This window comes from Lipophrys pholis (genome assembly GCF_963383615.2).
Source record: "Lipophrys pholis genome assembly, chromosome: 13".
In the NCBI taxonomy this organism is placed as follows: domain Eukaryota; kingdom Metazoa; phylum Chordata; class Actinopteri; order Blenniiformes; family Blenniidae; genus Lipophrys; species Lipophrys pholis.
The window spans coordinates 8,669,751-8,697,472 of NC_137632.1; the positions used below are offsets into that span (position 1 = coordinate 8,669,751).

A 27,722-nucleotide genomic window follows, 5' to 3' on the forward strand; every position below is an offset into this window, starting at 1 on the left:
ATACACAATTGAAAGCAACAAAAAAAAAAAACCAGAGAAAACAACACAAAACTACAAATAAAGAAAACAAGATTAGTACAAATACAACAGAGTGAGATAATGTTAGATATACAATACCATATAAGATTCAGGCTTTAAAGGCACAGATGAGTCACAGATAACAAATAGCACAAAATGTGTCACTTTGAATTGGTTATGATTTTGGATGTGTTGAACTAATAGAGTGAAAAGAGGGACTCACCCTTTCACGAAGGGGTCCGAGGTGCCTCCAGACTTGACAGCAGTGAGGTTTTTGGCTCCTTTGACCAGCAGCTCTACCATGCCCCCTTTAGGCAGGGTGAAGCTGCTCGTCTTCTTCCCTCTCAGGAAGCTCTTCTTCACTGTGGTGGCCAGGCGCACAAATATATTAGAAATACCACGTGTGCAGGTTCAGGTTCAGTTCCGAACTCAAACATTTTGATGCACTCAAGTTTAGAAAGAAGTGCCTCTAAAGTGCATAACATCATTGTAATGAGGATTTTATTGAAGTTACCCCGAGGCTTCGTCTCTCTGTTTCGTGGCTCCATTATAAATACAATTTTAACGCATTAACAGCAATAATGCTGATGCGGCTGTTTATCTGATATGGCTTTTCAAAAAAGGCTGACAGAGTTTGAAAAAAGTGATAGATTATAATAACTAAATAGAAAAACAGCAAGAAGATTTATAAAATAAGAATCAGCCATTTTGTATCCTTCTTTAGTTCATTTCAATCTCATTGTTAGGATTGAATGACTCTCAGCTCTTTTACAATCTCTTCTGTCTTCTGCTTCACCTTTATCACAACCTTCCATTATGAAACAATATCTAAAGTTCTATAAACTAAATATGAGGGGAAAAAAGCCAAATTATTCTTTGTTTGGCAGAACTATACAATTTAAGATTAGCTTTGTTATCATCTTAAAGGTTGAACATGTTCTGCGGCTCGAGACAAATTTTATTTGGTAGAAAGTGGCAGGAATGGTTCTTTTAGTTATAAAGGTTGCAGACATATATTTCTCTTAAAAAAAGAACAAAGAAACAATCAATCGAAGGTTCCTGTAGATCTAAACCAGGCAAAATATATGGCCTGCCAGCAAATTCCAGCCCGCATTAACATTGCAAAATGTAAAAATAACAAAGACGAAGAGAAATCAAAGAAAACTCTAAATTAAAAAATAAATCAATCAATAAAAATGTATTTTTGTACCAGGTAATATTGTTAAAATTGCCTTTGTGCCGTAAAATGTGAACACGCTCAACCTCTTTCCACTAAAATCAAGAGTAAATTAAAAATTGTCCAAAAGCTTGTATTCAGGAGTTTTTAATGTGACCATGTGAGCGGTCAGGCTCTGTGTGTGGCCCCTGAACTACAATGGTCTTAACTGTTGGCGTGGTGCCGCCATGACGTGTGTTTTTTAGTGCAAACATCCTTTTCCTTCACAGATTCATTCAGTAATTGACTCCGAGGCCTGAGAACCAATTACATTCCGAATAATGAAAGCAATCGTAGCCCCACACATGAGCGCCCTAATTAAAACAGCCACAAACATGATAGTGTGAAATATCTCCTCTGTGATCTTCTGTTGTGGTTATTAACTCTGAACTCCACTGGAGATGCCAAACAAAGCTCAAATAGCTTCTAAATGAAGTTGCAGGTATGTTGACGCCTTCCAGATGACAGTGATGACCTTTTAATTCGCCGCGGTGACGTGGAAATCTGTCAGCATTAATGAATCAAAGGGCACCGTGATGGTCAGAGCGGCATCGTGAGCATACCAAGAAAGAAAAAAAAAAAAAAAAAGAATCCCTGTAAGTCTGAGCCGACTCGACTCTCGCATTTTATAATGAGCTCAGGTTGAGTGGAAGAAGCTAATCGGAATCTCTTATTTCTGACTACCTCTATTGGATGATTTATTCTTTATTCTACATCATGTTTAGAAGCCTGAGCTGGCAAATATTACACCGTAACTCGCCCATAAAGGAAGATAGAACCACTTCCTAACAAGAGTTACAGCCTCCAGGTTCCACCAGCAGTTCGCATTAATGTCTGACTCATACAATATATTTTGAGGAGTGTCGAGGGGTGAAGTAAAAGGTATTACAAATATGTTTTGTGAAAAGAAAGCTAGAATCACACAGCTTCGGGGGAAGCAGTGACTCAAGTTAAGCTCCCAAGGTTGGTGGTTTAATCCCTTTTGGGAATGCAGTGCACAACAGTACTTTCATACACTGTCAAATATACCACAGTACTGTTAAAGTTATACATTGCCATATAGTACTACCATACATGTTGTAGTACATAGTGTAATATTGTCAGCAATACCGTACAATGGCACTGTCAACAATATCTTTTATACAGTAAGGTACTCTCAAAACACCTGAGTACAGTCAGAAATATTGCAAATTACGTCTTTTTGATCTCAAGTGAACCGAATCAGTAAAATGAGGGCATCAGAACCTTTTCAAACACATTTTTGCACAACTTTCTACATTTTCCTTCATTTTGGTTCAAAGATCTAAGAATAAATACATATATTTCTATATTTCAAAAGACCTGAAAAAGTTGAAAACAATGTAAAGATGAATAATGTAATGTCAACACCATGTTATTTAATAACATACTATTTCCTAATAATCGTAAAGTCAACTATACCATAGTACTGCCAACAATACCACAGTAATGTCTAAAAAGAATACAAATTGCACAGCATAAGCCGTAGTATTGTCAAGTATATCATATTGTCAGAAATATCACTGTGTGATTAGAAATACTGTAACGTAAAGTAAGGTACAGTGAATTCACATATTATGCAGTAGAGGATACTCTTGCTAACCCTAACCCTGTATATTTCTTCATACTTTGTTATCTTTTGACATTTACTATGTTCTTTCCATGCTTTAATATCTTCTTTGACCTTTTCGCTTCGCTGACTGATAGAAACTGTGTATGAACTGCCAGGCTGGACGATAAGATATATCCATTTAAATTAACTGAACTGTCTCATAATGTCAGATTTATCTTTACTTGGTTTAACCTTGGAAGATAAACACATCTGTTAGTGCAGCTCCTTGCAGACGGGTCAGTTCACGATGAAAAGGACAAAGATAATCTCTTAACATCTTTTGTTAACAGCTGGACTGCAGCAGTTTGAAATAATTGGGGGGAAAGAAATCTGGGAAAAGCTGAAAGTTATTTGTATTCTCTGCGGTCAGGTGGCGGTAGGAAGCATTTAATTTGAGATACAACTGGGTCAGGAGCTGTTATAAATAACCCTGTTAGCAATCAGCGAGTCGATGGTGGGTCACTCATTATAACAAACTCACGCTGTGGAGCCAAATGGTGTTGAAAGTCTCTTTTAGGGTTCACTGACTGGCCTGATGCTTCCAAAACTGTGGCTTCACTCTTTTTGGATTTTAATTAATACATTTTTTTACTCATCACATACTTCTTCATATTGTAGCTGCTCTTATCGATCATCCGTCTACATTTCACCTGATCTCCTCTCTCTCCTCAAACAACAGCTACGTCCATGGATGGTTCTCTTCTCCACCTCCAACCTCCAATATATTCAATATATTCTGTCCTCAGTATATGTCTGAACCATCTCAACCTGACCTTATATCTGAGGGGATCATTTTTAATTTTGTACATACTGTAAGGATCTTCATTATTTAACCTTATATGAATACACCTCGTCAGATCTTAGCAGCTTCACTGTGAGTTGAAATATATTGAATGATTTATTTCAAATGTAAATTAAAATATGGCTCCAACACTATTATACAAGGAGTGTGAGGAGGTTTTCAAAGTACCTTGCACTTGGTCCAGAGGCAGCATGAGGTTCTTTTCTGCAGGAATGTACTTCAACACCACCGTCAGCTCCCCTTTGTACTGCATCGTGGAGTCAATACAGCTCTCCATCTGCTGCCAACAGAAACCATTAACATGTCTGAGCCTCCTGTCTTTGTGCGTACAAGGTGAAAGACAGAAAGGAACAAAAGGATATTGAGCTTCTTGGGGACATTACACTCTACATATACAGCAACTCATCCTACTCATAGCCAACTGGAACAATACATACTGCTCCATCCCATCACCAGCGGTGATGAGCAGCCATCTGCCCCCTTAAACTTGGAAAAAGTAAATCTCTTCAAAATGAAGAATACCAAGCATGCCGATTCTGGCTCCCACCTTTGGCTGCAGGGTGTACCAGTCCTCCATCTGGGAATCAAACTCCCAGGAGTCAAAGGTCAGCTCCACCTCTCCCAGGAAGCTGTTGTGTCCGAACCGGTCGTGGTGCCACACGGACACCTGCAGCGTTCGTGTCTCCAGCTGCGAGTGGCTGATCACATACTACAAATGAGAATAATCACACACGGGAAAAAAAAACCCTCATCAAATGTATGCCGTTTTAAGATCACTCAAGTCATAATGATGTTTTTTTTTTTTGATCCACAAACCCTCAGATTTTCATTGAAAACAGGGTTGATGGTGTTGGCCTTGATGCTCGTCTTCCTCTTGCTCTGCCGGGACGTATCTGGCAGCAGGTACGTCTTCACGTAGCTGCAGAATGAAGCACACCGTGACCCAGTTCAACAGCGTGAAACCATATAAACACTCGTTATTCTTTATTTCTCCTGTCAGTGGAATGATAGTCTACAAAAGAGTGTGTGTGTGTGTGTGTGTGTGTGTGTGTGTGTGTGTGTGTGTGTGTGTGTGTGTGTGTGTGTGTGTGAGAGAGAGAGAGACAGAGAGAGACAGAGAGAGAGGTAGAAGAGAAGGTACAAGAGCAAAGAAAAGAGACAGAAAAGGAGGGATTGGAAAAGAAAGGAGGACAAAAACAAACTCATGAGAAAGAGACGAAGAGAGTGAAGCAGGAGGAAAAGGGACAGAAAAAGAAAATCAAAGAGAAAGAAAGAGAGGAGTGAGAAAAAAGATGGAGAGGCGTGTTGAGGAAGAAAAGAGAGGAAGAGATATTGTAAAAGAGAGAGGAAAAGGTGAGAGAGAGAGAGAGAGAAAAGCAAAACAGAGCGAAGGAAGAAGAAAGGGAAAAGAAGAGACACAACAGGAACAAAACCAGAGAAAGAAAAGAGTTTAATAGGGTGTGATGGAGTGAAAAGTGAAGATTAGCAGTGATGAAGCCTGTAGACGGTGTTATTTATGTTGCAATTAATCATGTTTCACCCTTTAATTTACATCACAGTTGATCCAATAAAGTGAAGGTGGAGTCTTTTCTTCCGTAACCAACAACGTGGTCCTTTAAATACTTTAAAATCTGAGTAGAAAAAGTCCTCGATTCTCTGACGAATAAGATTCAATTCCACCACTTTTATAGATGATAAACCAGGTTCAAATGTGTTTGTTGCGATCTTGTTTGCCGTCTCTCTCACGCATCTGTGCGCTGCTTCCTCTCATCGCCGGTTGCCAGGTTGTGACACTCCTTCACCAGGACGTTGAGAGCTCCGGTTTTGTAGCTGTAGCTGATGTTGAGCAGGATCTCGCCGCTCACCCTGGCGTTGCCATAGTCACCGGTCTCGCTGTACATGCTCATCATGCTGTTTATGCTGCTCTGTGAGGCCAAACGCCGGAGATGTGAAGGGGGGGGAGAAAACAGAGACAGAGATCGGGACGATGAAGAGTATGACACAAAGCTGATGAAATACAGCGGAAATAAAAATGCAGCGGCTCTTCATGGACAATAACATCTGGTGGCGACATGGGGTTCAGTGAGGTTTGTGTCATGCCTTTACAAAATGAAGTGTATCTTGTGTACGCTGTCATAACATGAAGTATTATTTGTGTTTTTCAGCGAACAGGGATCAGTAGACGGTAAATTACTACCCCGAGTGAGAAGACGTCTTCTTTACAGGAGTGAATGACAAACGTTATCAGATGAGAAACAGCCCAGCTATTCCTATCTTTGAAGAGTAAAAACATCATTTCCATGGTGGATTAATGGACAGAGGCATAAAGTAAAGAATGAAGTGACACTGAAGACACGTGGAAATATATTTAGAATATTCTCATTTCAAAACAATTAAAGGGGCACGATGTAAGATTCAAGTCACGCAACTCTTGTGCTCTAGGTGGCAGTAATGAGCTACTTCTAGACTGTTTAGATATTTACATGAGCTCCTTTGTTTATTCTTCAATCTGAGAGTCTTCTTATTGGACTGTGGACAGACGAGGTGCTGGGGTTTGCTGGTTCCTAAAAGTATTAACTGTACTTATGTTAATGTAAAACACATTAAAGTTACTGGAATTAGGTCGTTTTCACCTCTATTTGTGTCTCTCGGTCAGGACTTCACCTGTTAAGTTCTTTTAGAACTTGTCTTAAAAAGTTCTAAATGAGAAAATATCACATACTGTACTTTAAGTGCATTTTTATGTGACTTCCATTGATAGTAATTGACAATAAAATTGTAAAATTTTGAATGAACTCTAACGTTCCCATCTAAACTAACAAAACCATGAGTACCAGAGCTTAAGATTATTATTGGAGGGTTGTAGAGTTTCTAGGAGCAGAAGAAGAAGAAGTGCTTTTAGATTTTCCTCTCTTCCAGTTTCACTTTTCACTTCGAATTTTAAGAGCAGGGTTAATACTTTCCTACTAGAACGGATAAGAACTTGGGTTGATTCATGTCACCCTGAAGCATTTTCTAAGTTAAGCTGCTCAGGGTTTAGAATACAGGGAGCTCTTCTCCACTCCCCTCTCTCCTCTCCTGTAGTCTGTGTTTTCTTCTGTCTTCTCTCTTTTCTGTAGGTATTAGTAATTGGTAAAACGGCATTTGCAATCTGCGGTTCCTTCTCCGATTGCACTGCAGCATTTTGATTATTTATGCCAGGTGTTTACTTTGTTCTTCTTTACCCTGAACTCTTCTCCTTTTTCTTATTTTCTAATGCCGGCTGGTTGCGGCGGATGTTCTCACCTCTGAATCAGCTGGTAAAATAAAGCTTTCCCTATTGACTGCAGGCTATGCTTGCACGCGCTGGACTGTTGGGTCCTCTATCTACATTCTTTTTAAATGTCTTGACATAATTATGTTGTTATAATAAAAAATGTAATCAAAATAAAGTTCAGTCTTTGATACAGGAAGGAAATACTCATGAGAGCTATCAAAGTGCTTCAAACTGCTTTTTTTCTTTTTCTTCTTTGACTAATGGACCAAACTGTTAAAAAAAAAGAAAGAAAGAAAAGAAATTGAATGCATGACTACTTAAGTTGTACAGAGGCGGCAAAACATCACAACGGACTGTTTTCTTTTTGTGTGAGATTGGCTGAATTAATCCATTTAAATTGTTATCACAAAACAGTGAAAACTGAAGGCTGCTCCTACCAAAAAACACGCAGAATGAAGAAAATTGACATGAATCATACAAACAGGAATACTTATTAAAACCCAAAAAGCAACCAAGCAAAATATCGTAAAAAAAAAGTGGAAGCTGCAATTCGTGCAAACTTTTCATGGGTGACTACGACACGTATTTAGCCACAGGCCACATTTTACTGCCTCCCATTGTGCACCTGCAAAAACCCATTTCACAAAGAAAAGGCTTCAAATCTTTTAAAACCACAGCAGGTAATTAGGTCTGGAGGATTTCTGGTGGGAGGCAGGAAAACATGACCGCTGCAGCTCAGGACAGTATTAAAAAAAAGAAAAGTAATCCAGTGATAATAACAATGCCCGTACAGGAAGCACGCCAGTGAGGAAACCAACAATGGAGCCATGCTGTGCTTTTTACAACTGGAAAGTCTACTGTCACTAATTTCCTGCCGGCATCATGAATGACTGGTTTAATGCGAGGAGCTGAAGCTCCAGCCACATTAAAGAGATATGAGCACAAACACATCCTCAACATGCAGATATATTCCCATGCTGGAATATTCAGGATCAATCTGTATAGATGAATGTTTCATGGATTATTTATGCTTCAGCACTTTGCTGTTTGCTGTACCTTCACTCCTTCACCACGTAGAGGTGAATGCAAATGCATGCACAAACGCCCAGAGATGGAAGACTTACAGTCTCAGCGTCCGAGTCGGGGACATTGAGGTACCCCCACCTTCGCTCTGAGCCGGGGGTTGAAGACTGGATTCATTTCAGAGACGGAGACATGAAGAAGTGATGAGAAGAAGTAAAAGGAGAAAAGAGAGAGCTTTTTGAAGTGTTAGCGATAGAGGCAGACCCTCGGCACCGGCCCTGACTCCAGCAGGAAACCCCATTACACATGGTTACCATGGTGATTATCGGATGAAACCACAGAGATTACAACTCATCTGGAATCAGCTGTGAAATCAACACGGATTCAGTCGACACGCGAGTGTGGCCAAACCTGCCTCACTCCTGTTTTCAGATTCAATATTTCTTCGATTATTTGCGTGTATGGCACTACTTTTAGTGATCAATCAATCAATCCAGCAAACGTTGAATACAGTAGTTCCTTCAGTGCAGGTCAGTACAATTCACACAGTTCAGAACCTACCATAAAGAAAGACATGACAAAAAAGAAACAAAGGGAAACAAACAGGGAAATAGAGAGATAATTTAAAATTAAAAACAAACAAAAAAAACCTTAGGCAAGATATCTAATCAAAATTAGAAAATGAAGTCATCAAATTGATGTGAAAAACCAGAGAAAACATATTAAAACACCAGTCCGACCAAGGAAAGGTAAAGCTGATAATTATAGACAGATAAAAGTGAAGTGAAGACAGTAATATAGAGAAAGAAGTTCAGAGGAGAAAGACAATATTTTATCACTGACAACCACACACACACTCATATTTACACTTCCAGACAATTAAGAGTCAAACATTGACCTGAAAAACATGTTACCAGAGGAGCCGGAGAAAACACACTGATGGAGAACATGCAAACTCCTCACATAAAGGCTCATCACCAGACTCAAACCGAGGATTTTCCTACGGTGAGGCGAGAGCGCCAACCACGACGGCATCAGGTAGACTGAATCAGTACCAACGTGAAAAATTGTTTAGTAAAAAAAAAAAATTGGGAAAAAAGTTATAAACTCAAAGTTGAACTGAATGTACGGGACCTTTTTGGAGAATAACTTTATTTCAACATTCTCTATCACGCGCCTCATTTCCAGTCATATTCACGCTCTGTCCTGATCCTCCTTCATTGGTGGTTTATGACCGAAGCTTCAGGACCACCAGCTGCTCTCATCACACTTCACTGAGCTTCCAATGACGTTGATGCTGTCGATATGGTTGCAAGGTGAAACGTGGCGCCACAGCCGGGGGAGCATTTCGATTTCAAGCCACTTTAAGGAAGACGAGCTCAACAGCATGTTGACGGATTTTCAGCAAGCTGCACGCATGGACACATCACTGATTTACTCGGGGAGGAGCAGTTTATGGGGCACTCATTGACATATTTTGGAAAAAGAGAATTTCAGGTTTTATTAGAGAATATTTCATGACCTTTTGTTTTGTTTTTTAATTGTCAATTTTTAGTCAACTCAATGCTATTATATGTAATAAAAGAAAATCTCTTTTAAGGAGAATAAACTGAACAAAATGACATATTGAGTATTAAAGAAACAAGAAAAGTCATGTACGATTACTTGCCCAGTACAGGGTTTACCATGGGGCTCCTGGGTATTTATACTAGATGTGTGTGTAGACGATGGTTAAGTGTAGCAGCTTCTTTGTTCCAACTTATAATAAGACCTGTAAACTGTCAATTAATATCAGTATTTAGTTCACATTTTCACTGTTTCATTATGTTAATGTATCACGTAATTTCTTGCTTTTAACATTTACTTTCACTTTGTATTTTAACCGTCATATATTTCAGTCCAAATCATTTTGACTCAACGGTCTACAGAGGATCAGCCTTTTTTTTTTGTTTGAAGAGGTCGACTGACCTTTGAGCTGAAGAATTGTTTGGTGTAGTGGATAACATGAATATCTGCTTTGCTCAAGTGGAAAGTACATGTTTATTTAATATTATACTTAATACTATTATTACATTGCAGTGTAATTGTGCAGTGTTTAACTTCATTAGTTGGCGTAATTGTTTCCTACCTGCCCTTGTTCAGTGAGGAGAGGTAAAAGTGTTGTGCAAAGGAGCGGCACTCTGAACAAAATATTACTTAATGTTGTCGCCCAGAACAACTGACGAACACCGACAGTCAAAAAAGAGGGTTACATACTAATGAAGCGACTGCTCAGCTGTTTAACGGGTTCATCACAATAACTCGCTGCTACTTGCGCCACAGATTTGGCTATTTTCAGAGACAAGACTTAGCTGGATTTGCCACAAGGAGGGATTTCATTCAGTAACATGCAATCACCAAGATATGCCCTAATGTGATTAAATGACGTATGAAATACAGCAGCACATCCACTGCATATAACTGAAAATAGGAGAGAACTGAGAAAGACCTCGGCGAAATCCTTGAAAAACATCCAACAGATAATGAAAACAGCACAGCTAAATAAAAGCCATTAGCGCCAAACTATTTATGCTGCCATTATACCCCCCCACCCCCCCACCCCCCCACGCCGTGAATTATACAACAATGGGCAGACTGCATTAAAGCGCAGTTAAGTGAAAGGCTGAAGAATCTGCATAATGTCCCTCATCGCCTCCCTCCACTCCCATTCACAGTCATGACGGCTGTCCTAACAGACGCAGTTCAGATGTTTCTCGTCTGTTTGCTTGTTCTCAAATTACACTCTCATTTACACTGAGAGACAGTCAGCAGGAAACACGATCTGAGTCATGACGTCGGGCTGGGGTAGGCACTGGGGCGATTTGAATAACTGGATTATCCAGAGAGCTGCTTTCCAGTTGGCTGGAAGGGAAATTTCAGGAAAATGTTAAACAAGTCATGAGTAAACACGGGAATTCAGGTCAAAAGGAAAATAGGGTTTCGTTCGTTGCTTAGAATTAGTAGCTTATTGTTGTTAAGGGTTTCTTTTTTGAAAGAAGTGGCGTTACCTCACCAGGAACAGCAAATTACTGTGCGACTTTTGTTTTCTCAGTTAGTCTTGTTCCAATTTTACGCACATAAATGCATTAGTGTACTGTTTTATTTATTTATTGGATATTTTTGGAGAAAGATGCTCTAAAATCGAAATGTCACTTACTCATGGAAAAAAAACCTGATTTATGAGGAGGACTTTCAACGAAACAGCCGAGACTAACTATAGATACTAAAGCACCATGGGTGCTGTGGATACACACTATTGTTAATGATACTGCCGCACATCCTGATGTTAGGAAGAGTGATTCTGTTCAGAAGTAAGGAAATGCTATTCCAGCAAACAGCAGTTCTTCATAATAGTAACAAAGCTGCTCTTCAGTGGAGACAGCAGCTTTAAATAATATTAATGTTAATGAAGAAACAGCAGCTCTGCATTCCTCCAACTGATTTAATCACTAAAACAACAACTATTGTAACTACGCTATCAATTTCATAATGATCACAACATTACATCCAAAACGAGCTCCATTACACTAATATACAAGTTTATCTCATGTAGTCGACAACATTGATGGCAATATTAAATTGGGGCATGAAGATAGCTTTGGTTTTATGCGCCCATGTTGTGAGATACCAATCATCTTTGCCTCCGGCTCGATGCAACACATTTTATTTCATTATCAATCAGGACGCTTGAAAATTACATTTAAATTTCAACAACAGCAGCAACAACAACACTGTCGCCTTAATGAAATGATTGCAGGTCGTTGCTGGTAAGATCTGTTTGCAATCTTTAAAGGCTGTCTATCTGTACCCAGCCTTTCTTACTCTGTATTGTCTTTAGTTCTTCGATTAAACAATGTATAAAGGAAACCTACGTTTTTACTTGTTCCAGCACTTCAAGTAAGTGTGACATATCTTCACCCTAACATGAAGGTATTAAATGTTGATAATCAATACAAAAATACTGTTTGCTGAGAAGTTGGGTTATCCTCATATCATATCAGATCATATCAGTAACAGAGGAACTCTGAAGAGACATATTGCTGATAGAAAATGCAGCATGTGGGCTTCTTGTTGTCAAGGATTTATGAATGGATTTCTTTGACTGCGGCCATCTGTTCAAAAACAAACATCAGAGAATCCAAAGCACACCAGCACAGAAACATGTGGAAAGCTGGATTGTTGGCAGTGCAACAATTGGCAAATAAAAAGATGCCATTTTTTTTAAAGACTTTGAGGTAAATATGCTCCATATTGAGTGAGTGCGACATGAGCAGACACGCCGTAGAATCTAACACTCAGGCGGTGTTTAGTTTGATCTAAAGCCAATGAGAGAGAAGAACAGCACCGAACTCACTTATGGTTTAATTTGGCATCGAAATGTGCCTCATTCATCTACTTATAATCCTTCTTTCATCCGTTTATCGCAACTCATCCTTCATTTATAGTGAATTATTAAAGTAAATAGAAATGATATACCTGATTCACACCTCCCTAATCCATTCACCCTCATGTTACATGAAAACACACTAAACTGCACTTCAGAAGACGAAGAGATCAAAAGATTTTTTCAGACAACAAAGGTTTGAATCAGTCTTTTCAGATTTTGAACAGACTTTAGGTCACTGCACCGAAGTCTGAGCAATGTCGGACCGAGGCAGTGCGTGCAGATAGGAGGTAATTGTGTGGAGAGTTTACAGGAAGGAAAGGTCATTTACATGGTAAAGTCAAACCACAAGGAGTGCACTTAAGTTTGTAAGGCCTTTTTCTGGGACTCCGTCCCCCTTCATGATGAAAAACAACCTTCAGCATACGTTTTGCATCACGATTGACCTCTTGCTCGACCTCCATCAAACCCAAGAACGTGTCTGAGATGAAAAAAAACAAATCTTCCATTGTGAGCTGAATGTGTGTGTGTGTGAGAAAGGGCAGCGCTGGATAATATCAGGAGGTTTGTGCCTGGCCTTAAGTTAATACAGATAAATAATTTATGAGAGCAATATCTCCAAATCTGCTCGAACAACCTCAACAGCTTAAATCTCACCATCTAAATCAATATTGCAGATTTATTTCCTGCAAAGGACCTCTGACATTCACTTCATTAACTCACACAAAGCAACATTATTCTCACACAGAAACAACAGACGCTCTTCACATCTCCATATTCTAATGGAGTGAAGTTACTTTATGCAAATGCGGCGCGGTTCAGACGTGTTCGTGACCCGATGCCTCGCAATATGTTTACTCAGTCAACATGAAAAAACACACACATGACTCGCGTGTCAGGAGGTGTGTGTGTGTGTGTGTGTGTGTGTGTGTGTGTGTGTGTGTGTGTGTGTGTGTGTGTGTGTGTGTGTGTGTGTGTGTGTGTGTGTGTGCAGAGCATGGGCAGGAAACATGCTGTCCTACATACGAGCACATGGACATGATTGTGTGAGCTTCAGTGTGGGTGTTACCGTTGACACGGCGCTGCTGAGGCGCCGGCTGGCGGACTGGCTGTGGGCCGACATCAGGGCATCGATGTCTTCCTCCGCGTCGTTGTCAGAAAATTCCTGCAGATCGTAAATGGATTTCACAGATTTTCCCCAGAGCGTGTCACACTGTTAATCATATTCACCCAGTCACACATTTAACAATGGAGGCGGCTGCCATGCGAGGTGCTCACGCCATCCATTGGTAGCAGTTTGGGGTTCAGTGTCTTGCTCAAGGACACTTTGACATGAAGACAGATAGGGAATCGAACCTGCAATATTCCAGTTGAGAGATGACACGTTTTACCAAGCGAGCCGCCCCAGGTGACAGAAATCGCATTTGATTTAACAATATGTGATATGTGCTGGGGCTTCAGCTGTGAGAAAGGGATGTAGTTACCTTTTAGAAATTCAATTCAAATCGTGGCCGGAGCACGGTAACTCCATCTTCACATGCAAACTCACAAAAGCGAATGGACTTTGCTGACGCGGCACATTTTCACAAGGCACTTCTCAATTCTAATACCATTCATGTATTCACTCTCACACTCATGGTGTCAGCTGCCGCGCAAGGTGCGTCACCTCCATTTGGCACGCGGACCGGGGAAATGTGGGATTAAACTACCAACCTTGGCATTGGAGGAGAATCTGCTGTGGCAACTGAACAGCATGTAGAGTTGATTTAGGAATATGAATGAGGAAATTAACAATTGTGTGCGCACTCGGTAAACACACAGACAAAGCAGCTGTATACTGGCCACCACATCCTCCACCTGTTTTGTGCCTACATGCGTTTAGATGCTTGTCATGCTCTTTGAAGTGAGCTCTGAAGTGAAATTAACATTCAGGCCCACATCTGACACATCACGTCGAGTCCATCAGCCCACAGATCCCGGGCTTGACGTGGTCGTACCCTGCGGTGTAGTGAGGATTCAAAAGAGGCGTGAAGTGAAAACACACTCAGAGTTTCCAGTGCAATCACGGTGAGTTTGTTGCAGAAATCAAGCAAGCGATCAGTGACGGCGGCAGAGGGGGGAGGGGGGAGGGGGGAGGGTGAGGGTGGAGGGATGGGTGATGCTTACCGTTTCATTGAGTCCGGGAACCGAGCGGCTTCTGAGACTGAGGGCGTCGTCACTGGGCTCAGACCCGGGGGCGGACAGGTCCATCTCTGAGCGACTGTGATCTGTTGCAGGGTGTGAAGGGAGGGAGGCCAGTTGCAGAGGAAGGAGAGAGAAATAAACTTTGGAGGTGAACATTGAAAAACCAAAGCACACGAGCTGGAAAAAGGGAGCATGTTAAGAAGACGAGGGTTACCAAACCACAACTCTCTGAGACTTTTCTCTTCTACTTTTTGGGGGAGCCTACTTAAAGCGAGGAGGGATTCTGCAGCAGGATGGATCGAAAGATCTTCGGTTGGATTGTTTGTTGGCTGCTTCTTTCCAGAGTTGTTTGACTTGGCACATGTTTTACATTGGATGTATCTCCTAGTGGGATTTTAACCTGGACCTTCCAGGTATATGTTACCTGACTGCTTAACAGTCAGCATGCGATTCATGAACCTGCTGGGAAGCATTTCTTGTTTCTTGGGTTTACTAAGATCCTGCAAATTGCACGCTCACACAAACAGACTGTGCTTTCACTTTGTGTGCATTTTGCGAATGACGCACGCGACATATATTTATCTGTTAGTACAACTCCCACCATTTCGCACGATCTGGAACGCGCGCCTATTTTGAAATATTCATAAGGGAAAAAGTGAAAAGGTGCGTTATTTTCTGCATCTGTCCGATCCTCATTGCTTCCTGGTGATTAATCATCAGGCTTTTAAAGGTTTATATGCTATCCATGCTTATTAGGATATTAGCAGTTGTAAGATACATTACCGATATAACCCCCCAGGCGAGAGAAAACAGGTGTTCTCAATAAGAAACAGAAAAAATGGTGCCGTTGTTCCTGCTTCTCGCAAAATGAACTTCGATGACAAGGGACATATATAGGAGAGCAGAATCACTGTTCTTCTTGATCCTGATTAACTTCAGACGTGAACTATGCCCCTGCATCAGCGTAGGAATCCAGTGTGACTGACACATTTTGACGTGCGGAGGCTATCTTTAACATAAGACCAGATGCAAAGACTGCTCAAAGCGTCTGTTCAAATCGTCCTTCATTGCATTGCCTGTTACGTAAGTGCCTCTTTTTAGCGATATTCTGTGCTCCTGTCTGTCAATTGGGCTTGATCAGCCATGTCACATTCACAAACCACTCTTTTGACTATGATATTATATAATAAAGGACGGTAAATTATTTAAATTAACGATTAAATAAGGTGAAGCTCTTTCATACACAATGTTCTGTCTTGTTTGTGGTCAGAGTAGGAAAAATCCTCCTAATAATCCTTCTTTTCATTCTGTAAACACGCCTTCTGTTGAATGTATTCATCATTGATTCATGTTCATACGTTTGATGCCTTCTGTGTGTGCGTGTCCAAATGTGCCACAGTGTGAAACAACCAGATGCAGAGGAAGGAAACCTGACATCCCATCTAAAAGCTGCCAAGGAAAATCAATTGACCAAGGACTCAAATTAAGGGATTATTTTAATTTACAGCAAAGAAGCATTTCAAGTCCTATAAGAGATTCTCCACCTATGATTTGTTTGCCCTTGATTTCACATTTTCCACCCTAATTTCCCAGTTTTATGAATTATATAGTGGTGATTTGATGCTAGATGAAAGAGTTCCAGTATCTCCGGGTCTCATTCATGAGTGATGGGAGGAATCAATCGTGAGATCAACTGCAGATTCAGACAGGAAGCTGCAGTCGCTGCACTGGACGGTGGTGAAGAGGGAGCTGAGCTGTAGAGCAAAGCTCTCTGTTTACTGAGCCGTCCACATCCCCTCACCTGCGGTCATGAACTTTATGTAATGACTGCAAGAATGAGATCAGAGATCGAAGCAGCTGAAAGGAATTTTCTTTACAGGATGAGGAGCTCAGAGACACAAAGTCCAGCCTCCACATGGAGAGGAGCCAGTTGAGGTGGTTGAGGCATCTGGTCAGGGTCGCCCCTGAAGGACTGGAGGAAGTTACAGGGGACAGAGAGGTCTGGGCTTCGTTTCTCCTCATACTTCCACTGAGAGAGAAGGAAGATTGACAGTTGTATTTGGGACTATGAGGACCTGCTTGGTCAGTCACGAGAAACAGTTTCGTGTAACTTTCAGATTGAGTATGCGACAGCTTTTTTCTTGTGCTTTCAAACTGTAGAGCGGATTGTAAATGAGTGCTTGGTGCGACTGCTTTGGCAGCGACTATTCTTCCAAACTAACAGTGTGAAGCTTCATGTTTCCATGGCAAGTGGATGTGATGACAGGAAGAACAACATAGCGACATAGGTACAGACCAGAAAGATTTTACTGAACAAATCACTGATCTTGTGTGTTGTGGATCGCCGTGCATTTATAAAGTCCTCTAACTAAATATGTAAGATGCAGTGAAACGCACAGAGGCCAAAGTTTGGCTGCTGTTGTTTGTGTTGTCTTTCATCATATTTCACCAAACTTGCTCTGACAGACATCAGAGCAAATTTCTTTCAGCCACGTCTTTTAGCCAAAGTCAAGTCCTTTCTTAATCGTATCGACCTTGAAAAAGCTGCTCATGCTTTCAGCAGTTCAAGACTGGACGACTGCAGTGTACTTTATATTGGCGTCCCCGAGTCTTCCATCAGCCGCCTGCTTCTCGTGCAAAATGCAGCAGCGCGTCTTTTAACAAACACCCCCAGACGTGAGCACATCATTCCGCTCCTCTCCACTGGCTTCCAGTCCAGAATTCCTTTTAAACTTTTAATGTTTGTTTTTATAGCTCGTTACTGACTTGCTCCACTTTATCTATCTGAGCGCTTAACTTGACAGCACCAAAGTAGAGCTCTGAAGTGGCTGCTTGAAGTGCTGAGGTCCAAATACAAACATTGGGGTGACCGGCTGTCCCCTGTAGATGCATCCAGGCTCTGGAACAAACTCCCCCCTGACATGCGCACCATCACTGACCTAGTTCTTTTTAAATCAAAACTCAAAACCTTCTTTTCGTCATGGATTTTAGTGCCAAGTGGTATGGTGAAATTGTATCTTATTTTATTTATTTTAGATGATTATTTTTGTACTGTTTTGTTGCGCTTTATTCTATTATTTATTTTGTATTGTTGTGATTTTACTGCCCTCTCCATTTAAAGTCACTGTGTTACTGCTGAAAAGGACTTTTAATAAATAAATTTCATTTTGATTTGATATTTGACAGGATATGAAATGCTCTGTAGTAATCCACAATGTATTGCTCAGGGAATTACTGTACTCAGCAGTTTGTGGTATATCTACGATATATCTTGGTCTGCAGTCAACCTCAAGTGCTTCCACACTGCATTTAGGCTGCACAAGAAATCAACTGCTGCCACTTCAAGACCTTCCTCTTCCGGCGGCGCTGCTTTAGTGCCCAGAACAACTCAGACCAAAAACTGAACTGGGTCACCTTAAAGAAAACGAAGACCGTCGGGAATGTGAGCTCCAGCAGGACCGCAGACCGATACTGACTTATTTGTACATGCAGATATACAGCACTTCTTTAAGTGTGTTTGACTGTTTGACAATTTAAAATACAAACTTGTGCACAATGAATGTTTCTTTTTTTAATCATTCCTCTTGAAACATAAATCGAATTTCGTTTCCAAAAATACACATGTACAGTATATTGCTGTTGATGTAATGAGGTCAAAATTGGAAATGAACTCACACGGAGCTGCATTTGGAAAGAGTTTTTGTCTGATCGCATAAGAGGCGGCATACTGTGGAAGTGGTTTGCTCTGTTCCCTCAGTGAAACTATCCCTTCTTCGATTTCTGGCTTGGTGGGCTTTTCTGTGTAGAGTTTGCATGTTCTTTCAGTGTGTGTGTGTGTGTGTGTGTGTGTGTGTGTGTGTGTGTGTGTGTGTGTGTGTGTGTGTGTGTGTGTGTGTGTGTGTGTGTGTGTGTTCATTGGATATGTGGTTGATACAGAAGAGTATTAGGGCCACTCCATCCATCCATCTTTTATCCCGCTTATCCAGTTCAGGGTTGCAGGGCCCTGGAGCCAATCCCAGCCTACTGTGGGTGAGGACAGGGTACACCCTGGACAGGTCATCAGTCTGTCACAGGGCAGATATAGACAAACAACCACACACACTCACATTCACATCTTGGGGCAATTGAGCATCATGCATGTTTTTTGACTGTGGGAGGAAACTGGAGTCCCCACAGGAAACAGAGAGAACAGAGAGAACATGCAGACTCCACACAGAAAGGCCACAGGTCATACTTGGACCCACAATCTTCTCGCCGTGAGGCGAGAGCGCTAAACCACTGCGCCACCGTGCGGCCTTCTCGGTTTCAAATAGTTTATCTCCGCTTGTATCCACTTCTAAGAAGCAATCCTGAAGTAGCTTTGATACAGTACGTATCATCAGCTGTTGAAGAGCTGCTGAGTGAAACCTTCCACTTACAAATGTCCAACCTACTGATGAGTATCAGGGCGACTCATGAGAAAAAAATTATAGAAGGTAGATGTTTGAAAAGTGGAAATACAATGCAGACAGTGTTTTTTTGTTGTTTTTTTAAATCTACTTCTCATCATTTTCTATTCTCATGAGTGACCCTAGTACCTTTCCGTAGCTTGGACATCAAGCATTTTTGAGTGGAGGTTTTCACTCAGCAGCTCTTCAACAGCTGATGATACTAATCAAAGCTACTTCGGGATCGCTTCTCAGAAGTGGCTACCAGCAGAGATAAACCATCTGAAAACGAGAAGGATATCGCGCAGAAGAATATGCTTCAAAAGTGAAGAGAGGTCAACACATGAAAGAAGCAACAGAGAGTGATGAAGGCGTGTAAGTTGATAGTGTAGTTTTGGAAGACGTGACGTCTGCCCCAAGCAGAAGGAGCAGTTTTCTGCTTTGTGAGATAGTTGGAGAGCTGTTGAGAGTTATTTCTTTGTCAGCCAATAGAGGTGACGTTAGACTGTTTAACAGCACGTCTGATGTGATCTGCCGCCTCTAACACATCCTGAAACTGTGAGTCAGACACCAAAATGTTTGTGTGTGAACTGCCAAGCTGTGAAACGACACTAACAGTCATGCCACTTCACCGTGGGAGGGAAACAAGGAAACAAGAGCAAACAGGAGGAAGAGGATTCAAATGACATACCTGATGACACCGAGGCCCTGGACACGGAGATTGTTGGGGTGCCAGCTTCCGTCCTGGGATGGCCGTCGTCTTTCCTCTCAGACGCGCCGTCACTGGAGTGTAAACTGGCGACGCTCTCCGCTCCGTCAGGCTGCGTTCAAAAGCAATCACATGTGAGTTTGAGGATATTTGACACAGGGTGCTGTTTTGTTTTTTGTTTGTGTGTCTGTGTCGCTGACCCTGACCCTCCGGCTGCTGGTGGGAGTGGACAGTTTGTCTGGAGTTTGAGTCCGCAGGTTGTTGGGTACCGTGGGCAACCCCGAGGACTCCAGAGCCACCGCGCCACCTCTGAAAGCCGACAGAAACCCAGCAAACACCGTCAGTCTCCTCGTGGTTGACACACAACAACTGGAAAAACCAGTTGAAACACTGTGGCTGCATCAACAACATTCAGAAATTGCAGTGACTTCAGGGGCCTAAACTGCCAACTGAAATCCATTTCAGCAACTTTTTATGAAATAAATTCAACAGCTTATGAAGTCGTTTATACAGTTTTGCTACTCATACACAAACTATATCCTAGATATATTCAATACTATTTATTAGATAAGCCTCCACATGGATTTGTGTGTACCTGCCGTTTTTATGCAGTAACCTGTCGTAGTGTAGGTTCATAGAGCTCTTAACAACAGCTACACAATTTGATCACAAAAAAGATGCATTTTGACACCAATGATGACAAAAACGACTGCAAGAGGGACTGTCAGTTAAGAAGTTTGGTCTCTTAATTGGGAAACTGCGCGGGAGGCACCTGTTTGAACGTGGACTCGGAGTAGAGCGAACACTTCGGAGACTTCGAGCGTCTGCATCAGAGGCAGACTTCACGCTGATGTTGTCGACTCCATTCTCTGGCTTCAGGTTTGGCCTGCTGGCCTTTTTACCCATCTTCATCCTTCTGCACACAGACACACACACACACACACACAAACACAAACTGTCTACCGTCCGCTGTGCTTCAGACAAACATTTTCAGTCAGGACCTTCACTGTGGGGTTGTTCGACTGTGTCTCACTGTTCTGTCAGGAGTATCTCAGTCACAAGGACATTTTAAATCCCGCTGACAAAATATGGAAATTACAAACAAAAAAGTGCTAAATTATCTTCATTAATCATGCAGGTTATTTTCTGCCACGTGAATTCTTTATAGCAGGATGTAAGAAAAGGATTTATGTACATTAGGTAGCAAGATGTTCAACTATTCTTGGTTTGTTGGTCAGAAATGCTTCAATATCGATGCCCAAGAAGGGTCGTCAAAAAAATGCAACAACTGTATTGGTCTTGTAACTTTACCATTCATGTTGTGGCCATTGCTTTTATGTTGTGGGTGAATTAGTCGAGTGAGCCATATTTCTATTGCAAGGAGCAGGTTGGCTCTATCATTCCCCCGTCCATATGTCAGGACATCCTTGAGCAAGACACTGAACCCCAAAGAGCTCCAAATGGATGGATTGAACATTTTTCACTGCGTGTGCGTGAGAATCGTGAATCTAAAACACTTTGGGGACTGCTGAAGCTTTGAAAAACCACTATATAAGTGAAATCCATTTGTAGTCCTGATGTGGCTTCTGCATTTGCGTTGTGAATTTTAGAATTGTGACCTGGCTTTTGTCTTCGTGTTGTAGCTTTTGTATTAGTCTTGTTACTATCATATACTGTATGTGTTTTGGCTTTTTATTTGTGTTGTGATTTCTTTAAGTTGTATTCGTCGCTCTTTGTATTTCCAATGTGGCATTTGTATTTGGGAGGCTTTTGTCTTCATGTTGTAGCTTTTGAAATCGTTTTGTGGCTTTTACAAATGAGTTTTGGTGTTCAAATATTCAAGTTCAGAGCATCAAAACCAAGAGAAGTGCACAAATAATCACAGCTGGACTATAAACATGTGATAACTTCCAGTGCTCAGCAGGTAGTGAGGCCATAAAATAATAACAGCTTCCTGTGAAGTTGGAACTGAAGCAGCCGGATAAAAGTCTTTGAGCCCTTCTGATATCTTTTGTTCATCGGAGCTGAGCTGTTTTTGTCTGTGAAGCCTTCAACAACCATTAGACTGCAGCTGAGGTGAGGTGTGATGTCACAGGCACAGTCCAATTACTGTTATACCAAATGTCTTTAGGCTCTGTGAAAAAGCGAACCAGCCTCCACTTGATCTCATACAGAGCCCATCGTGATGATTTTCCTCTCTCAGCTTCCTGCATGTTTCATCATGAACAGGCTCGGCAGGTAAACAGCTGTTCGCTGGTGTCGTCTATTATCTCCGTCCTTACCCTTTTCTCCGGGCGCTGTCTATGACGCTGTGCAGCGCACTCCTGGTGGATCTTGGTGTGTCGGATTTCTCCGGCTCGGACAAAGTCGGCTGGTCATCTGGCGGCTTTTCTTCTGTGGCTTAAGATCAGAAGCACAAGAAATGTATTAATGCATTTCAAAAGGTAAACGCTCGTCGACTGATCTTATGATGCACTCTATTATCTAAATATCAAACCTAACAACATTGTCCCACCTGAGCCCCCTCAGTGTGATTTAGCTGAATGGTTACTGGCACATCTGTGGCATCGTTTGGATTTCAATATTTAAATGGTTCTCGTAAATGTTTAAAGTTGAATCACAACTTGGAAATCTTCAGATATTCTGCAGAAACTGTACAGAATAGATGACGAGAAGACGATCCTACTTTTGAGAATGGTTGTTGTTAAGAAACCTTTTTTGTGAATTTAAAAAAAACAAAGCACCAGTCAACCAAACATTGCTCTGTTATACAACTGGAGAGATTCTTACTGTGCAAACTCAAATTTACAGTACAGTAAATTTGAGCACACATGTTTGAACAGTGTCATACCCCTTCAAGCACTTCAGTTTGTTCTGGATAATCAGATTCATGATATCGGTGTTCTTCCGACTTCCTGGCCAACAGCATCTAGGTTTTATGCTTTCAAACCAAATTCTTAATAAGGAAAAATAACTATGGTTGACATGTCTAAGATGTTCCCAGCCTTTTTGCCCATTGCTGCAGTTTTCTCCAGCTCGTCACGCTCCTCACTTGGATGAAGTGAGTATAAAAGATGGACGTATAGACGGATGGATGGATTAATGAGAAAACCAATTTAGCCCATTTCCTGCACGGCCACATCCCCTGACATGCTATTATCACAGTGTTTGTTATGCTTAGTGTTGGAGCCCCTGCAGCGGGAAACACATTAGTGGTCTGACTCACGCAACGGGCTGCTGAGGATTGTTTGTTTGATCACGTCGCCGCTCGGCACTTTCTGCTCGAAGCGCTTGGACCGCTCCTCCAGGAACCACTCTCCAGTCACCACCTTCAGCTCCCTGCGGCAGAAACACGTTCAAGGTCCTTTAATGGCACAATATGCACTCAGGACCAGCTGCATACTCTTTTAAAACTTAACCAAGTCACTTAAAAGACATGAACAATAGAATCTCGGGAGGACAAACCAGTCCACATCATGGGACCACACTGCTTCTGTACCTGCTGGTGTGAGTTACCTCGCACTCCAGTTGAGAAGAAGTTGCAGTTAGTGATTTTAACTACTTTATGATGTTGATATTCTTTCTTTATGAGGTAGAGGTGTTACAGTGCTGGTCTTCAGCTTAAACATAAAACCAATGTGCGAGTTCTGGAGCTACGGAGGAGAGATTAAAGTTGTATGTTCTCCTTTAATCTGTGAGGTTCAAAAGACCCGAGTGTGAGCAGCTATAGTAAAACGATCACAAAGACAGTTTATGATCACCGAAAGAATATAACTCGGATTAAAGGACTAATGTCTTAACAGGATTTAGAGCTAATCCACACATTTGTCTCAACTACTGTAAAGCCGCCTTAATGGTTTTCCTAAAAATATATGACACAGCTACAGCTGATTCAAAACATCAACTTATAGGGTCTTGTACCGAGTCATCAATGAGTGAGTTATTCCATGAATAAAAGTCACCGCTGTAATCACTTATATTTCCATCTGCTTCTGCTTCACTTGGTTATTTTATCTGCAGGGGAACTTTTGCTGTGGGTCACTCATGTGGGCGGGAAAAGTTTCACTCCTGACAGACGTCACAATATGGCCTCAGTGCAATTATTAAAACTCAGTCACGGAGAACTTTATTTACTTATATGATTGATTTTTGTTTTGTTATAAAAAGGAGGGACAATGCTTGCAGGCAAAAATGGAAAAAAAATAAAGTTTCAAATCCGCACTGACAAACTCACTTGAAAAAAAATCAATACATGTAAGCTGGTTATATGTGAACTTTTAAAGTTACTAGAACGGATGAAAACGTTGCTCAATACTGAAACGACCCAACATTGTATGTGTTCATCCACAGATGCATGAGCTCAGTGAAGACCGTTCTCTCTCTCTACCCGTAAGACACTTCACATACCGATGATTAAAATTCACGACTTCAGTTCTAATTATCCAAATCCAGTGGAAAAGAAAAAAGTCCTTCATTCATAATCAGTTTTAATTGAAGCTACTGAAGTGCTGCTTGTTAGTTTGCAGGTGTTTTCAGTTTGGAGGCTGCAGTTCACTGTGTTTCTACGCTGACAGAAACTGGCGGCAGTTTATGATTGAAGAGGCTCATGGTGGACGCAGACGAGGAAAAGAACTCGGACTGTCGTCAGAAGACATGAAGAGTCTCAGTTGACATTTAGTTGCTGTTTTGTGTTTCTGTGGTGATTTTGTACTTCAGCAGTAAATGCATGTTTTCCCGGCCGTACTCCGTTGCTGTGTTTGTTTCTCTGTTGTTGTTTTGCTTCTTAAATTTTGCATCTTTGCAGTTTGTTTTACATCAGTGGTGGTCATCTGTGTCCCTCCATTATAACGCATCTCGTTTTGAGTTGTTTTGTGTCTTTATGGTGATTTTAAAACCTATTTGTGCCTATTTGTAGTAAATTTACGCTTCTTTGTGATCAATTCCATGTCTCATTGAAATTCATTGTGACGTATTGTGTCACCATTCTCTGCTGTTCCACTTAAAATTGTGTGTTTTTATGGTTCGCTGATTTTGGTTGTGTGTCATTATTGGTTATTTGTAGCCTCCTTTTGTGATTCCCGGTCTGTGATGCTTTTCTGTGGTTGTTTTGTATGTCTGTGTGTTATTGCTTTGTTGTGTATTTTGAGGGGTGTTGTTGTGTATCTCTGCATACTCTGTGTTTGTGTCTCTGTGCTGATTTAAAGTAATGCTGTAGTTGTTATGTGTCTCTTTGCTGTTGTTTCTTATTACTTTGTAGTCAGTTTGAGTCTAAAAAGTTTCTCTTTGCAGTCATTTTGTTGTGACATTATGTCGGTTTGTATTCACTGATTTGTTTTATATAGACAATCTCATCTTCATCATATTTTCTTTTTGCTGCTTTGTGGTCATTTTGTGATTGTATGAGTGAACTTCTGTCCTCTAGATTTCTCTCTGTTGGGATTGGGTTTTTCTTTGTGGTAATTTATGCTCTTTGTGGTTGATTTTATGTCACTTCCACTGCTTTTTTGATCACTTGTTTTGCTATAAAATCAAGTTTGGCTGTGGGTGTTTTACTTTATTACTCTGTTGTAATTGTCAGATGAGTTTGCATACCAATTTGTATGAATGCTAAGGTAATGAAATGTGTCATTCTGATGGTTTTGTGTGCCTTTATCATAATTTCATATCCAATATGGTTGTTTTGAGGTGACATTATGTGTCTTCATCATCATCATTTTGTTTAATATGCCAGCTCATTATCATAAAGTTACATTTGACACGAATTGGATTTTAACATTATGTTGTAAACACAATGAATAGGAGTCACATTAACAGCTCAGGGTATAAATGTCGTCACAAAGTAGCTCAAGCCTGAGGATGACAGCTCACGCTTGCTGGTTGTCATCGTAACTTATCACAGATGTACAGTGGTCAGAAATAGCATCGGTCAGAGCGGAGAGATGCATCACTGTAAACAGAGCTCTGAGGGAGCTGATAAATCACACCACAGTCTGAGACAACCACAGGACCTAAAACGAGACCGAGCCAAGGAGCCAGCCGTCTCACGATTCACAGGAAAAACTGGCAACCGTAGCAAAAAGTGCAGCGACATTTCAACGTGAGAACAACCCTCATTAGCTGGAAACTTATTCTACTGCTGAAAAACTGCTGGTGTAAACAATGAAAACCCTAAGAAAGTTTAGATAATATTGTTTTTGTTATAGAATTAATTTCCCTTTTCCTGCCGTGGACAGGCTGTGACATCATCAGTGGGGCAACGGAGCACAGCGGGGTTAACAAAAGTCATCACGATCTGTAACTTGCCAACAAATCCACCCAAGCTCTCTCTTCTCTGCATCAGTTCATTTTAATGGGCAAGTTTCTACATTCAGCCTCTCAGTGCTTTATGAGGACGTGATTGAACCGGGTTGGCATTAACTGCATCTACTGTTCACAGAGTTGCAAATCAGAGTCTGATCCACGTCTAACGCCACAAGACAGACCTGTTGCTTGAGTCTGCTTCTCATGCTAATTCAACACATTTATAATAACTACAGAAGGGACGTTGAAATGGGTTTTGTGTGCCTGTCTGTCTGTGTTTGGCTCCCACAGATCGACGGTGCCGAAGATCACAGGGAAGCAAGGAGCTGCTCTCAGGCTGCCAAAATTAGATTTGCAAATGTCAAAGAAAACCCTAATAAGATAAGCCAAGGATGCCTGGGAGACTCAACATTTGGCTCAACAGTGACGTTTCGGTAATTCTGAAATCTGGGGATCTTCAACTGGTAATGAAGATGACTTGATGAACTGATCATATTTTCCTTTTTAAGTAGAAACCCCCGGCACCTAGACAGTTGTGGAAAGCGGAGACCGAGGTGGTGCTGTCAATCTCCATCAGAAGTTCAACCCTCCTGCGAAACACCGATCCGGCCCGGCGGGTTTCACACTCACGAGATCTTGGCACAGACGTTGCACTTCCACTGGCGTGACGGGGGACTCGTAACGCGGCACTCGCTGCAGACACGCAGCTGGCACTCCTCGCAGAAATCCCCTCGGTCGAAAATCAGGCCCAGGGTCTTGAGGCAGCGACCGCACTGCCGCTCCCCGCGCTCCGCACGCTCCTGAGTCCGACGGGAGCCTCTCCGTTTGATCTCCAGCAGCTCATTCTTCAGCTTCCTGCGTGGAGGAAACACGAGGAGGAGATGAGAAGGACGGCAAAGAAAAGTGAACGAGATAAACGGGAGCTTTATAAAGTGACCACAAAGTCCTCACCGTATCCTTTTCTCCTCTCGTTTCCTCAGTTTCTCGTCTTTTTGCAGCACCTTCAGGATGGTTTCTCTCTCATGTTCCAGCAGAAAGGAGAGGTTCAGATCCTCCTCCACCTGCTCCATTGGTTCTTTCAGTCCACAATTTAGCCAAGTAAACAAGTTGGATGAGGGGAGTCAACAAAAACTACATCGTGCTGCAAAGTGCGTCTCTTTCTCCGACGTCCTGCTCAGCTGTTCTCTTAACCTCGGCATTGTCCTGGGTTGCGCTTTGCGAACTTTCCAGTGTCTGTCTGATGTTTCCTCTTCTAATCTCCACCCTCGGGAAACCTGGACAAGGTCAGAGACACCAGAGAAAAGTCAATTACAAACATCTGACATTAGTATTCACAGGTCGGAGGTAAAAATCCTGCTAAATCCTTTTCTTTTGCCCAGTTTAAGGAGCATTAATTAAAATAAGACAGAGATTTTCAGTATTACAAGGGGAAGTAGGAATAATTGCTGGACAGTTGACAGCTCTGCAGCAGCTTAACAACCACCCAATTAGACTCCCAGCCTGACATTCAGAGCACAACACCCACATTTCTCAGCTTCCATTAGCAAAGCTCTGCCTCTCCCTGAACTCCGTGACAAGCTCTGCACTAATTAACTGCACACCTGCATGTCTGTCCACACAGCCATACAACCCGCATGTGGCAGCTGCTTTTATAGAGCGACACAAACCTTTAGCTCCACCAAGGACCTGGCTGCAGCTATGACATCAGTCAGTGGGTGAGTGTCCAGATAGTCA

The 27,722-nt window shown here is 41.6% G+C and overlaps 1 protein-coding gene across 1 annotated transcript in view; it reads right to left on the reverse strand.

Moving 5' to 3' along the window:
* sytl5 (synaptotagmin-like 5) overlaps positions 1-27,722 on the reverse strand; it is a 60,777-nt gene that overhangs the window by 5,197 nt on the left and 27,858 nt on the right. Inside the window, exons 2-15 of the mRNA XM_080478299.1 lie at positions 26,940-27,262; positions 26,619-26,843; positions 22,915-23,027; positions 21,971-22,088; positions 20,461-20,604; positions 19,889-19,997; positions 19,671-19,800; positions 14,535-14,635; positions 13,438-13,533; positions 5,413-5,591; positions 4,483-4,585; positions 4,214-4,375; positions 3,835-3,943; positions 242-380 (exon numbers count right to left, since the gene is read on the reverse strand). Of these exons, the coding sequence (XP_080334425.1) occupies positions 242-380; positions 3,835-3,943; positions 4,214-4,375; positions 4,483-4,585; positions 5,413-5,591; positions 13,438-13,533; positions 14,535-14,635; positions 19,671-19,800; positions 19,889-19,997; positions 20,461-20,604; positions 21,971-22,088; positions 22,915-23,027; positions 26,619-26,843; positions 26,940-27,058 (1,847 nt within the window). The 5' untranslated portion in view covers positions 27,059-27,262. The remainder of the gene's footprint in view (positions 1-241; positions 381-3,834; positions 3,944-4,213; positions 4,376-4,482; positions 4,586-5,412; positions 5,592-13,437; positions 13,534-14,534; positions 14,636-19,670; positions 19,801-19,888; positions 19,998-20,460; positions 20,605-21,970; positions 22,089-22,914; positions 23,028-26,618; positions 26,844-26,939; positions 27,263-27,722) is intronic.